Source organism: Tamandua tetradactyla, chromosome 6 (genome assembly GCF_023851605.1).
Source record: "Tamandua tetradactyla isolate mTamTet1 chromosome 6, mTamTet1.pri, whole genome shotgun sequence".
NCBI classification, from domain to species: domain Eukaryota; kingdom Metazoa; phylum Chordata; class Mammalia; order Pilosa; family Myrmecophagidae; genus Tamandua; species Tamandua tetradactyla.
The window spans coordinates 63,199,502-63,213,683 of NC_135332.1; the positions used below are offsets into that span (position 1 = coordinate 63,199,502).

General features: G+C 35.7%; 1 protein-coding gene across 3 annotated transcripts in view; it reads right to left on the bottom strand.

The window, feature by feature from the left end:
• The window catches only part of STX8 (syntaxin 8), a 302,127-nt gene that overhangs the window by 103,413 nt on the left and 184,532 nt on the right, over positions 1-14,182 (bottom strand). For 2 of the 3 annotated variants that reach the window (XR_013177896.1, XM_077165960.1), the window contains exon 7: positions 1,846-1,947. Coding sequence is in view for 2 of the 3 variants with exons in the window: in XM_077165960.1 (XP_077022075.1) it covers positions 1,846-1,947 (102 nt within the window). In the remaining variant the exon portion in view is untranslated. Of the gene's footprint in view, positions 1-1,117; positions 1,186-1,845; positions 1,948-14,182 lie in introns of all 3 variants that reach the window. The other variant, XM_077165961.1, reaches the window with a different exon arrangement.

Genomic DNA, 14,182 nt, shown 5'->3' on the forward strand with positions numbered 1-14,182 from the left:
TGAGTCTCCATGTAAATGTGGAAAGCCAGGGGAGATGACCAGGGCTGGATACAATTATATATTCCATATAACTTAATTTTAACAACCAGGCCATCCACCTATGCAGAAACTAAGGCTTAGCATGATTAAATTCATTTGAGAAACAGAGATAATAAAAGACAGAGGTGGGAGTGAACCCACATTTCTCTGTCTCCAAAGTTTCAAGATGTGGAGATAGAGTCCCTGTGGACAGAAGTTATGTGAGAAGACTGAGAAAATAAAACCAAGGCAGATTTGCTCCTAGTAGGAAGAACAAATAAGCATATGCCCATGGGAACAGAATCATAGGGTGGGCTGAAATCTGATGGATGAGAACCACTGGGGAGAGGGCAGAGGAAGCAGAACAGGTGATTAAAAAAGGGAAAGAAGTGGACCCTCAGAGCCCCACTTCCTCTAAGTTTCTCAAGCTGATGTATCTGACCCCTGCACCCTGCTATTCTAGACTTCTGTCTGCACTAGTGAGCGCAGGCAGGGAAGGTGATGCCTCTCAGGCTGCACATCTCTCATATCCCTTGTAAAGAGGTCCCATCAAGGAGGTCCCGTCTTGAAAACTTGAGAGATCAGGGAGATTCATTGTATTTTTCATATTAAAAGGGGAAAAATGTTAGGCAAAGCATGTACTTGGATCGAGTATTTTTTATTCCTATTGTATTTCAATGTTTAATAAAAATATTGATTTTACACTGAATTATATATTTGAATGTGCTTAAAAGGAAATGTTAGGTTGTATGTATGTTACCAGAACAAACTTAAAAAAACAAACATTTTTTAAAAGGGCTGTATGACACAAACATGAACTCAATTGTAAATGATGGTCTACAGTTACTAGCACATTTATAAAAATGTTCCGTCATCAATTGTAACAAATGTGCCATACTGATGAAAGGTGTTAATAAGAGGATGTATATGGGAACTCTATTTTATGCATGATTTTTCTGTAAACCAACAACCTCTCTCATTAAAGAAAAAAAGATAAAAAAAAAGATTTTGGCATTATAAACTTCGTGCATCTTTGTAAAGACAAAGCATAACAACCACTGTGATCACTATGATAGCATCCCCATTTATTATCACTCACCTTTCTGTAAGGCACTGGGTACAGGCAATATACAATTTAAAACTTGCAAAAACCTTGGATCAGAATTTCTGCAGAATAACAAGTATCAGAATCACTTGGCGCACATGTTAAATAATGAATATGCTTGAATTCTACCTAAAACTGCTCCATCAGAATTTTTAGAGGAGGACCTAAGAATCAGTATTTTAAGCAAACACTCCAAGTGATTCTTATCTTGGTATATGAACCCCCATTTTATATATAAGATATTCAGAGGTAAAATGACTTGACAGAGGTAGGGTTTCTAAATATAGGATTTGAATCCTGTTGGACTTTAGGACCTGTGCTCTTTACTCTGTAGTTCAAGTTTTAATAATTAAGTTTGTGATTAAAAAAAGGCACAAAAACCAAGAGATCACCTTTAAAACTTGCAAGCTCCAGCACCACCAACCTGCATAATGTTATACAAATTCCTATACTATTATTCTCTCTAAACATACAGAAGTTTTTCTTATTCTAAATTTTTTTTTAATTAAATGCATTATACTCTCTCTGAACTCAAAACAATTCATTTCATTTTAATAAGATTTAAGTGTCCTTTAGCAACTTTAATGCTTCATCAGATGGTTCTGCCTGTTTTAGAAGAACAACCAGATCCTGGCAGTAATTAGACAAATGTGGGAAACTCAGAGTGGAATAAATTCACAAACAATTATAGAGAAAGAACCATAACCATGGATATCTCTTACCACAAGATGTGGACTTTCTGTCCACCATATTCACACGTCTGGTTTCAGTTCGGAGTTTTTCATCTGTATTCTCCACCAGGTTGGCAAGGTCGTCAATTATCTCTAGAAAGGAAAACAAAGATGTGTGATTACTACTCCAAAAATACCATGGTTCACATCAAAGCAATATAGTGTGATAGTTCTTCCTAGTAATAATTCTCTCAAGTGCAGTGAGTGAAAAGGTACTCATGTACATTCTTCGAAAATTCCAATTCTCATTCAAAGAATTAAAAAAACAAAAAATCAACAAACCACAAAACTACTTTAACACAATTCCAGGAGGTGAAGAAGAAATGTCAACAAGTTCTAGAGAAGGAAAGCACAACCTAACAAATTTCTGCCCTGCCAAATTGTCCTTCAGGTTTAAAGACAACAGACAGTAGGTATAGACGACTGCAAGGATCACTTGGGTCCTTTTTTGAGAAAATGACTTGATGAACTCTAGCTGTGCTGGTCTGAAGTGATGTATGTAACCTAGAAAGGCCATGTTTTAACCCTAATCCCATTTTGTAAAGGCAGCTGCTTCTTCTAATCCCTATTCAGCACTGTAATGAAAAATTACAGTTTGAAACTGTAATTAGATCATCTCCCTGGAGATGTGATTTAATCAACTGTGGTTGTTAAGCTGGATTGGCTGGAGGCTTGTCTCCACCCATTTGGGTGGGTCTTGATTAGTTTCTGGAGTCCTATAAAAGAGGAAACATGTTGAAGAATGAGAGAGATTTCTGAGAGAGCAGAGTAGAACGACATAGCATGAGAAGCAGAATCCAGCAGTCTGTGACCACTGGAGATGAAGAAGGAATATGCCTCCCAGGGAGCTTTATGAAACAGGAAGCCAGGAGAAGAAGCTAGCAGATGACACCATGTTCACCATGTGCCCTTCCAGGTGAGAGAGAAACTCTGACTGTGTTCACCATGTGCCTTTCCAGATGAGAGAGAAACTCTGAACTTCATCGGCCTTCTTGAATCAAGGTATCTTTTCATGGATGCCTTAGATTGGACATTTCTATACACTTGTTTGAATCGGGACATTTTCTCAGCCTTAGAACTGTAAACTAGCAACTCATTAAATTCCCCCTTTTGAAAGCCATTCTGTTTCTGGTATATTGCATTCTGGCAGCTAGCAAACTAGAACACTAGCCAGGCAAGAGGTGAATAAAAGTAAAGCACTCTAGAACGGAGAAGCCACAGTCCCTGACATAAGAGATGACAGCAAAGAGAAGGATATTGAATAATTCCACTTATATGACATGGTTAAATATGCAAATCCATAGAGACAGAAGGTAGGCTATCAGGGTTACCAGAGGCAAAGGTGCAAAGGGAAATGGGAGTTAATGCATAGCAGGTGTAGGGTTTTTGCTTGGGGTAATGGGAAAATTCTGGTAATGGATGGTGGCAAGGGAAGTGCAACATGCTGAATCTGATTAATCCCACTGAATTTTAGGTTTGGGAGTGGGTGAGATGGGAAAACTTCATGTTGAATATATGCTTCCATGATTTAAAAAAAGAGAGTGAGACTAAAGAGAAAATAAATGCAATTCGTGATCTAGACTGGATCTAATAATGGAGGAGAAAATTCCCAATGATCGGGACTGGATCTAATAATGGGAGAGAAAATTCCCAAAAGGACATGATTGGGATACATAAGAAAACTGAAATATAAACTATGAACTGTATATCAATGTTAAGTTTCTTAAACTTGATAACTATGTTTAAGGTGGTTGCATAAGTGAATGCCCTTATTCTTAGAAAAGGTAGATAGCAGTATTAAGTGTTCAAGGAGCATGATGTATACTACTTTCAAACATTTAGCAAATAGATAGGTGAGTAGACAGATAAGAGATAGATGGTTTGATGTGAATAGATAGAATGACATGGCAAACGTGGCAAAAAAGTTGGTGGATCTAGATATTTGGGTGTGGGTATGTTCTCTGTATGGATTTTGTATCATTTTTGGAACTGTCCTGTATGTGAAAACTGAATCAATTTAAATACTGAGCTAATAAACAAATATATGGAAGGGTATACAAGTGTTATAAACAATGATAATGTAATTATAACTGAAAAATCAGGAATTAGTGGCAGGTGAGGAGAAAGAAAAGTAAAAAGAAGTTGAAGGTACTGATTTCTTCATCTCTCACAGTAGTCACAGTAAGCTGTTGAAAAGTAAAACATTCAGAAACTTAGAGCTTTTTAAAATCTTTAAAATCACCCAAACCTAATTTTATTTAGAATTTTTTAAAAACTTTTTTTATTGTATAGTATAACATATATACAAAGCAAAGAAATAAAAAAGCAACAATTTTCAAATCACTCTTCAACAAGCAGTAACAGGACAGATCCCAGAGTCTGTCATGGGCTACCATATGATCCTCTCAGATTTTTCCTTCTAGCTGCTCCAGAAGAAAGGAAGCTAGAGGGCTTAAATATTTTCTTTATCATCACAATCGACTTTTTTCTTCTTTTTTGTGAAAAATAACATATATACAAAAAAGCCATAAATTTCAAAGCACAGCACCACAATTAGTTGTAGAACAGATTTCAGATGTTGACATAGGTTACTATTTCACAATTTTAGGTTTTTACTTCTAGCTGCTCTAAAATACTGGAGACTAAAAGAAATATCAATTTAATGATTCAGCATTCATATTCATTTGTTAAATCCTCTGAATAACTCCACCATCACCCTTGATCTTTCCATCTCTCTCTTTAGGGGTGTTTGGACTATGGCCATTCTAAATTTTTCCTGTTGGAAAGGTCTGTCACTAATATGGGGTGGGGAGATGGAACTATCTGATGTTCTCGAGAGGCTGGCCTAGGTTTCAGGATTTATGTGAACCAGGGACCCAACTGGAGGCTGTAGGTTTCTGGAAAGTTACTCTACTGCCTGGAATCCTTGTGGAATCTTGTATACTGCCCTAGGTGTTCTTTAGGATTGGCTGGAACAGTCCTGGTTGAGGGTTGGCAGGTTATGATAGGCAGCAAGGTCTAACCAAAGTTTGCATAAGAGCAACCTCCAGAGTAGCCTCTTGACTCAATTTGAACTCTGCCACTGATACTTTATTAATTACACTTCTTTCCCCTCTTTTGGTCAGGATGGAATTGTTGATCCCACAGTGCCAGGTCTGGATTCATCCCTGGGAGTCATCTTATATATAATTTTTTAAATCACTTTTTTTCTTAATTAGATAAGATGTACATTTACAGAACAATTATGCTATGTGTAATTTTTTAAAATCTTAAATGATCTTTCAGGAACTACTGTTTCTTATAAATAATTACTTATGTCAAGTTGATCTTTTTGATGTTAATCTTTTGCTGGTTAGAATCTGCTGTGTATCATAGAAAAGCCAAAGTCCTTTAATCTTCATTCAATATTACTGGGTGGAGCTTTCTGATCGTTTCCATGGAGATGTGACCCAACCAATAGTGGGTGGTAACTCTGATTGGATGGTGTCCATGGAATTGTGTCTCCATTTTGTCACTAGTATATTGCATTCCAGCAGCTTGCAAACTAGAACAATCTTTTAAACATGAAATTAAGCACTTAACATAATTTACAATAGCATATATAGTATGATCCAAATTATTTAAAATTTTTTTGTCCATCCTTTCATATTTACAAACTTAAGGAATATATGTGAATGATGTTAATCTAATGTTAATAATGATTAATTCTAGGTAGTGGGATCCTGGGTAATTGATTACTGCCTTCCTTATATTTTCAGTTATTTCAATTTCTTATATAGAGCTGTTGTAATTTGCTAGCTGCCAGAATGCAACACACCAGAGATGGATTGGCTTTTAATAAAAGGGGATTTATTTTGTTAGTTCTTCAGAGGAAAGGCAGCTAACTTTCAACTGAAGTTCTTTCTTACGTGGGAAGGCACAGGATGGTCTCTGCTGGCCTTCTCTCCAGGCCTCTGGGTTCCAACAACTTTCCCCGGGGTGATTTCTTTCTGCATCTCCAAGGGCCTGGGCTGAGCTGCAAGTGCTGAGATGAGGTATGCCAAGCTGCTTGGGCTGTGCTATGTTGCGCTCTCTCATTTAAAACACCAGCCAATTAAGTCAAATGTCATTCATTGCAGCAGGCACGCCTCCTAGCTGACTGCAGATGTAATCAGCAACAGATGAGGTTCACGTACCATTGGCTCATGTCCACAGCAACAGAACAAGGTGCCTTCACTTGGCCAAGTTGACAACTGACTCTAACTACCACAAGAGCATACGGTGTTCTTTCAATTGGTTTTCCTCCCTCCCTCCTTTCTTTTTCTCTCTTTTATAATGATTGCTTTAGAGCTACATTGTCCAGTACAAGTCATCATTTTTTTATAAGAATTAAATAAAACAAACAAAAAAAGCAAAGAAAGTTTTCAGAATGTTGTTTGAGCTGAGTTTTGAAGGCTCTGTGGGTGAAGAAGCAGGAAAAGGGCCCTTTATGTAAAAAGAATAGCATGTGAAAGGGCACAGAAGAGCTGGGTGTGGTTTCTTCTAGCTTCCTGCAGAACTTCCCACAAAACTCTTTCACTTACAGAAATTTTTATGTTGTATTTTAATTATTTGTTTACATGACTATCTTCTATAAGAAGAGTATGACCACCCCTAGGACAGAAAATGACTTTTCTTCATCTCTATATCTCCATCCTTAGGAGACTGCCCCCCTGATACACAGCAAGCTGAAATAAAAACTAAAAAGATAAAGGCATTGAAAGAATGGTGCCTAAAATATAAAGGCACTGAATAATTTTCAAAGCACTATGCTGTTTCTTAGAAAAGTGGGTCTAAGTCAAATCTTTCAAATATTATCTATACAACACCTGCCTAGAAAATCTTTTACTATTATTTAATAACTTGTTCCTAAGTCTATACCCTCTTGCATTCAATGCATACTCACTCCAGGTTTTCCTTTCATCTATCTAGAAGCTCTATTTAGAATCTCCATTTCCTTTTAAATGTTGGTGATCCCCAACGTTCTGCATATTCTTACTTTATAATACCATCATGGTGATGTTATATACTTATTACTTTATCCACATTTAAAGTAAAAACTTGAAAAATTTCTGCTCTAGATAGTTCTCTAAAAGTCTTAACCCAAATAGCCAACTGCCCACTACTTATCTCTACCTTGAAATTCCTACAAGGTAGGAATTCTGACACCCAGTGTCTCTAAAACTAAACAGCCCCCAAATTTCACTCTCCTCCCATATTCCATTTCTCAAATAATGGCACAATCATTTGTTTGCTTATCTAAGCTGTAAATCTTAAAACACACTTTGCTATTTCCTATCCCCTTCTCCTTTATCTGACATTCATTTGTTGGCCATTTCTGTTCACTCTTTATTTCTCAGTTCTACCATTTCTGTTACTAATATTGCATATAATTTGGTCAATGGTTGTAAAAAATGTCCTAACTGATATTCCAGTTTCTAGTCCTGAATTCCTTCAATCCACTCTCAATTCTATAGTCAGGGCTATATTTTTATTTTTTCTTATTTCAAGTAATTAAAATTTAAATAGCCTCACAGGTGACTAGTGGCTAGTGTATTAAACAATGTGGCTCTAAAGCAATTCTTAAAAAGGAAAAAAATAAAGAGTGATGTGAAGGTGACTCAGTGGCAGCATTTTTGCCTTCCATGCTGGAGACCTGAGTTTGATTTCCAGTGCTTGCCCATGAAAAAAAAAAAAAAAAAAAAAGGAAAAAGTAAAGAGAGAAAGAAAGAAAACCATACATCCATATAATTCACCAAGAAGTATAGCTATCAAAAAAAATATATAGAAGGAATAAAACTAAATACTAAAAATTCACAATTCACCCAAATGAAGGTAGGGAAGGAAGAAGAAAGAATAGATGGGACAAAAAACACAAATACCTAAATGGTAGACTAAAACCTAACCATATCAATAGTCACATTAGATGTAAATGGAATAAAGTCTTTAATTAAAAAACACAGAATGTCGTAAAGGAGGGAAAAAAGGGAGGCACAAATATATGCTTTTACAAAAAAATCCAAAACGTTTTAAATATAAAATATAGACTGCTTTCATGAGAAAGCTAGCAAAGTTATATTAATATCAGACAAAACAGACTTCAGGACAAGAAGTATTATCAGAAATAAAAAGGAACTTTTCATCATGATGAAAAGGCACATGTAACAACTGAAAATTCTCCAATATTCAAAAATTAAGAAAATACTTAAGAACCCATTAGTCAAAGATGAAATCACCAGAAAAAATAGAATATATACCAATAATGATAATCAAACATAAAAATATGTGGGATGCAACTAAAGCTGTAATTAGAGGGAAGCTTATTGCTCTAAATGCATATGTTAGAAAAGAAGAATGATCAGAATAAGGAGATCTCAGTAAGTTTATGTCTCAAATTGTCAGCAAAATGGAACTAAAAGGGAACTTCTTCAGCTTGATGAAGGACATCAATGAAAAGTCTATAGCTAACATCATACTTAATGACATAAAGTGAATACTTTTTCCTAAGTTCAGGAACATAGCAAGGTATCAACTCTGACAACCTCTGTTCAAAGCTGCAAGTATTGGAAGTACTACACTGTTAAATATGGCAAGAAAAAAAAGAAGCAAAAAGATTTGAAAAGAAGATGTAAAACTATCTATATTTGCATTGGCATGATTGCATACATAGAAAATTCAATGGAATCTATTAAAGAACTAAACCTAATAACCTGAATTTAACAAGTTTATAGGTATAAAGTCAATTATAAAAAGGAATGTATTTCTATAAATGAGTGACAAACAACTGAAAAATGAAAGTAAAAAACATTATTTACAATAGCATCAAAAACTACATCATACACTTAGAAGTAAATCCAACAAAATGATGTGCAATCTCTGTACAGAGATTGGAATAATTGGAAGAAATTAAAGAAGATCTAAATAAGCAGAGAGATGAACCACATATGTGGATTGGAAGACTCACTATTTCAAAGATACCTGTCCATTTCTCCTCAAATGATCTTAGATTCAATGCAATCCCAATCAAAATCGTAGTAGGCTTTCAAAAAGAAAGTGGCAAGCCAATTCTAAAATTTACATGGAAATACAAATGACTTAGAATAACCAAAATAATATGGAAGAAGATAAAAATAAAGTTGGAGGTCTTATACTACCAAAATTCAAGATTTACTATAGTAATCAAGACAGTGTAGTATTGACGTAAAGACAGACAAATAAATCAATGGAACAAAAGAGAGAGTATAGAGATAGGCCTGTGTATGTATGCACATGTGTTTTGGTGTGTATTCAATTAATTTTCAACAAAAGTTTCAACAACAAAGTCAGTCAAATGGGGAAAGAAAAGTCTTTCAACAAATGATGCCAGAATAACTGGATATCAGTTCGGGGTGGAGGGGAGAAATTTAACACTTTTCTTCCTCCATACATACATAAAAAAAATTATTTTGAGATGAATTTTACATTTTACAGACCTAACTGTAAAGACTAGAACTGCGAAGCTGAGGAAGAAAAAAAATAGGAGAAAATCTTCATGACCTTGGGGTAGCAAGCATTTCTTAAGCAAAATACAAAAAGGCTATCTTCAAAAGAAAAAAATTAATCAGACTTAACAGAAATAAAAAAGTCCTGTTTATCCAAAGACACTGTTAGGAAAATTATAAGCATGCCAGAGACGGGAATATATATTTGCAAGACATATATCTGACAATGTATTTGTATTCAGGATACATCAAGAACTCCTACATATTAATAATATAAAAGACAAAGAACCTAATTTTAAAATAGGCAAAAGATTCGTACAGATGTTTTACAAAAGAAGATATACAAAGAACCAATAAGTACATGAAAAGGAACTCAATCAACAACATGAGTCATTAGGGAAATACAAATTTAAATCACAGTGTACTACTTCATGCCCACTAAAATGCTAAAATTAAAGACTAACAATACTAATTGTTGGGAAGGATGTAGGACAAAGAGCATTGTAGAAGTGTTTGTCAGTTCTAATAAAGTTAACCATATTTTTACCCCATAACATAGAAATTCCACTCTTAAGTATTTACCAAACAGAAACAAAAATGTAGTTCTCATAAAGACTGGTACAAGAATACACAAAGCAACCTTATCCACTAGAAGCCCAAACTGGACACAACCCCAATATCCATCAGTAGAAGAATGGAGAAGTAAGCTGGGGCATATCTATATAATGGAATAATATTCGGCAATAAAAACAAACTACTTTAAAACTCAATAACTATATAAATATAAAAATATTTTATTGGTTAAAAGAAGAAAATAAAATAAACACAGACTTTATAATTCTATTTATATGAACTAGAATAGGTGAAAACTAACACCTATTCTACAGTAATAGAAATCAGGAAATGGTTGCCTCTGGGCTGGTCAGAAGGACTAACTACAAAAGAGCATGACAGAACTTTCCAAGATGATGGAAATGTCCTAAATATTATCCCGAGTGATGGTCACATGATACAGTTGTCAAAATGCATAGAAATGAACACTTAAGATCTGTACATTGGCTGTATGTAAATTACGTCTCCATTAAAAATATAATTTAGGAAAAAGTTAAAAGTTTACTATGATATGCCTAAGATTTTCCAGTAAATAAGAAAATAAAAGGCATAATGGAAAGACAAAGTAAATGCCTTAGAATATCAAAATTTTTCAGTTAAAAGAAGTCATGGGATTATCTTGTTGTTCCTTCTCCAATATACAGGAACCCCTTTTACAACATCCCTGGGGGCTGGATGTTTAACCTTTGGCTTAATACTTCCAGTGACTAGTAGCATGGAAAGTCATGAGAAAATCTGGTCTAAGGCTGAAATGGTGGGTGACTCTACTTATTTATTACAAAGCTCTTTACACTAAGCTGAAACTCTGACTGCTTTCAACTTCCACCTTAGCTATTTCTAGAACAGCACAATACCAGGGTTCCTTCACTCATCACACTGTTCTCCCAATTTAACTCAGTCTTCTTTTCCTAGGCTAAACACACGCAGCTCCAAATGTTAGCAGGTCCTCAGAGGTAGTGATTTCCAGATCTTGTGGCACCTTGAGGCTTTGGGCACAGTATAGGCAGTATTCGTCTCAGACAGGACGCAGGGACTTGATATACCATTTCCGATTTTGTCTCATCAGCACAAAATACAGTAAAAGTTTATACATAGCAGCATATATAAAAGTGAATATCTTTATGATTCATTTCTTATGCCCTATCAGAATATTCCACAGTAACAGTTTGGTGTTGTATAACTGCTTGGTACATTGTTCTCGTGCAACTGAATTCAGTCAGGATTGAAGGATATGTTGGGTTTTTTTTTTTTTTAATGTTTTTATTGAGAAATCACACACAGACACAGTCCATACATAGTATACAAACAATGGCTCACAATATCATCACATAGTTGTGTACTCATGCCGATGATCATTTTTAGAACATTTACATCACTCCAGAAAAAGAAATAAAAAGAAAAAAGAAAAAACTCATACATCCCATACCCCTTACCCTTCCCTTTCATTGATCACTAGTATTTCAATCAACCCAATTTTCTACCCTTTATCCCATTATTTATTTATTTATTAGCCTTGTTTTTTTACTCATCTGTCCATACCCTGGATAAAAGGAGCATGAGACACAAGGTTTGCACAATTACACAGTCACATTGTAAAAGTTGAATTGTTATACAATCATCTTTGGGAGTCAAGGCTACTGAAACACAGCTCAACAGTTTCAGGTGCTTCCCTCCAGCCATTCCAATATACCATATACTAAAAAGGGATATCTACAGAAATCATAAGAATAACCTCCAGGATAACCTCTTGACTCTGTCTGAAATCTCTCAGCCACTGAACTTTTATTTTGTTTCATTTCTCTCTTTTCCCTTTTGGTCAAGAAGACTTTCTCAGTCCCATGATGCTGGGTCCTGGCTCATCCTGGTAGCTCTGTTCCACACTGTCAGGGAGTTTTTCACCCCCAGGAGTCAGGCACCACATAGCGAGGAGTGCAGTGAGTTCACCTGCTGAGTTGGCTTAGAGAGAAAGGTCACATCTGAGCAACAAAAGAGGTTGTCTGGGGGTGACTCTCAGGCATAATCATAAGTACGCTTAGCTTTTCCTTTGTAGGAATAAGTTTCAGAGGGGTTAACCCCAAGATCATGGGCTCAGCCTATTGATTCGGCTGTCCTTACTGCTTGTAAGAATATCAGGAATTCCCCAAGTGGGGAGCTTTAATATTTCCTCCTTTCTCCCTAGTCCCCCAAGGGGATTTTGTAAATACTTTTTTATTCTCTGTCCAAATTACTCTAGGATATATCAGGGCATCACACTAACCTGGATAAACCAACAAGATCTCATGCCCTATTCAAGATTCCATGTACTTATGGTGTTTGAATAAACTGACCATACAAGTTAAATTAGGTAAGGCACTACTCAAAAATACAAATTTTGCACCAAATAAACATCTCTTCCTTTGTTGACCAATGCCTTTGAAGCCAGCCGTGCCCTCCTCTCTGAGCTCATACCTGTGTACCACAAGGAGGTCATTCTGGAAATGACCAGATTATATACAAACAACTCAGTATCTTAGAATTTAGAAATAATAGTTATGGTTCCTGAATACATGTGACTGCTGTAAGAACGTATATTCTAGGACCCTTTACAAAAAGCCCCAACTTGATAATGATGTTATCGACTTCAATTCTCCAAATCTGTACATTATAGTTAGTCCATATGAGTGAGGTATGATAATATTTGTCTTTTTGTTTCTGATATTTCATTCAACATACTGTCCTTAAGTTTTATTCACCTAGTTGCATGCCTCACAACTCCATTCATTCTTGCGGCAGTTCAGCAGTCTGCTGTATGTATATACCACAGTTTCCCCTTCTTCCCTCAGTCTTTGTACCCTTAAGCCACCTCTAACCATTGAGAATCACGAACACTGCCACCATAAACGCCAGTGCACAAATGTCCATTCATGTTTCCACTCTCAGTTCCCCCAGATATACACCTAGCAACGGGGTTGCAGGATCATTTGGCAACCCCATCCCTGACGTCTTGTGGAACCACCACACTACCCTCCAGTGGAACTGCACCTCTCAGCTTCCCTACAACAGTGAATAGGTACATTTATTTCTCTACATTTTCTCTAGCACTTGTTTCTCTCTATCCAAATTACTCTGGGATATATCAGGGCAGCTCTGTTAATTTTTAAACAGTTTCATTCACACATCATACAATCCAATTTAAGTAAATAGACATGCCTTTGCCACTATAATCTACATGAAGACATTTCCTTTTTGAGGGATATATTTTAATGCCTCAATATATAAGATTCAGGGTTTGTAAGTTTCTGCCATTATAAGAAAGTCTAGCACAAAATATTCTTTCTCTGACACTTAATATAAAGTGTCAGCTGTTGAATGTTAACTGGGTTTCTAGATAGAATTTTTTTCAATTTGTGAATACTCCTAAGTATGATTTAGAGAGAGTAAACCAACAAATTGGTAGCAGATTGGCTCAGCAAAATCAATAGTAAGGGATTACGGTTTTAATCTCAGGCCAAACACAAAGTTTTTCATTTTGGTTGGTAAACTTTTTCTTATTACTAAGTATTTTTAAAAGACTCTACTTTTTAAGTTATAAAAATTATTTAGTAGCAGTTTATAAACGGGGGCGGGTAGGAATCAACCATTAACCAAACACCCTAGAACAATAGCCATTCTTCTAAAAGTTCCCTGTGTGCACAATTTTACATACACATATATGCTTTCATATAATTGCAATAAACCTTTTCTTTCCTTCCTTAATATGAAACCATCCATATTTTCTCAGGCAGCTACAAAGTCTTCAGTTGTAATTTTTAGTGGTTACAAAATATCTGTTCCATTAAATAAGCATTCATTAAATAGTGGCCCCTTGTTGGATACTTAGAATGCTTCTAAATAATGAGTCAGTGAATACTTTCCTGAAGATCATTTTCTTTCATTTGTGTCATTTCCTTAAGTTAATGAAGTGTGATTATGACTGCTACACAGATTCTAAAACATACTGCCAAATTGTTTTTTAAAAGGTTAATGCCGCCACTGTTGCTTGGTTTGATAGAATTTGAGAATTATCTTCTCAGAGGGAGATTTCCTTAGCCAGGGAGTCCGGGATGGCAGGGGGTGGGGAGTTCCCACCATGCAGACCACTAGTACTAAGGAGGGAATTTCCCTAACCACAGTCTATTAAGAGCAAATTAAACACAGGTTTGGGAGTATAGGTTATGAAACAGCCAGCTGACTATTTC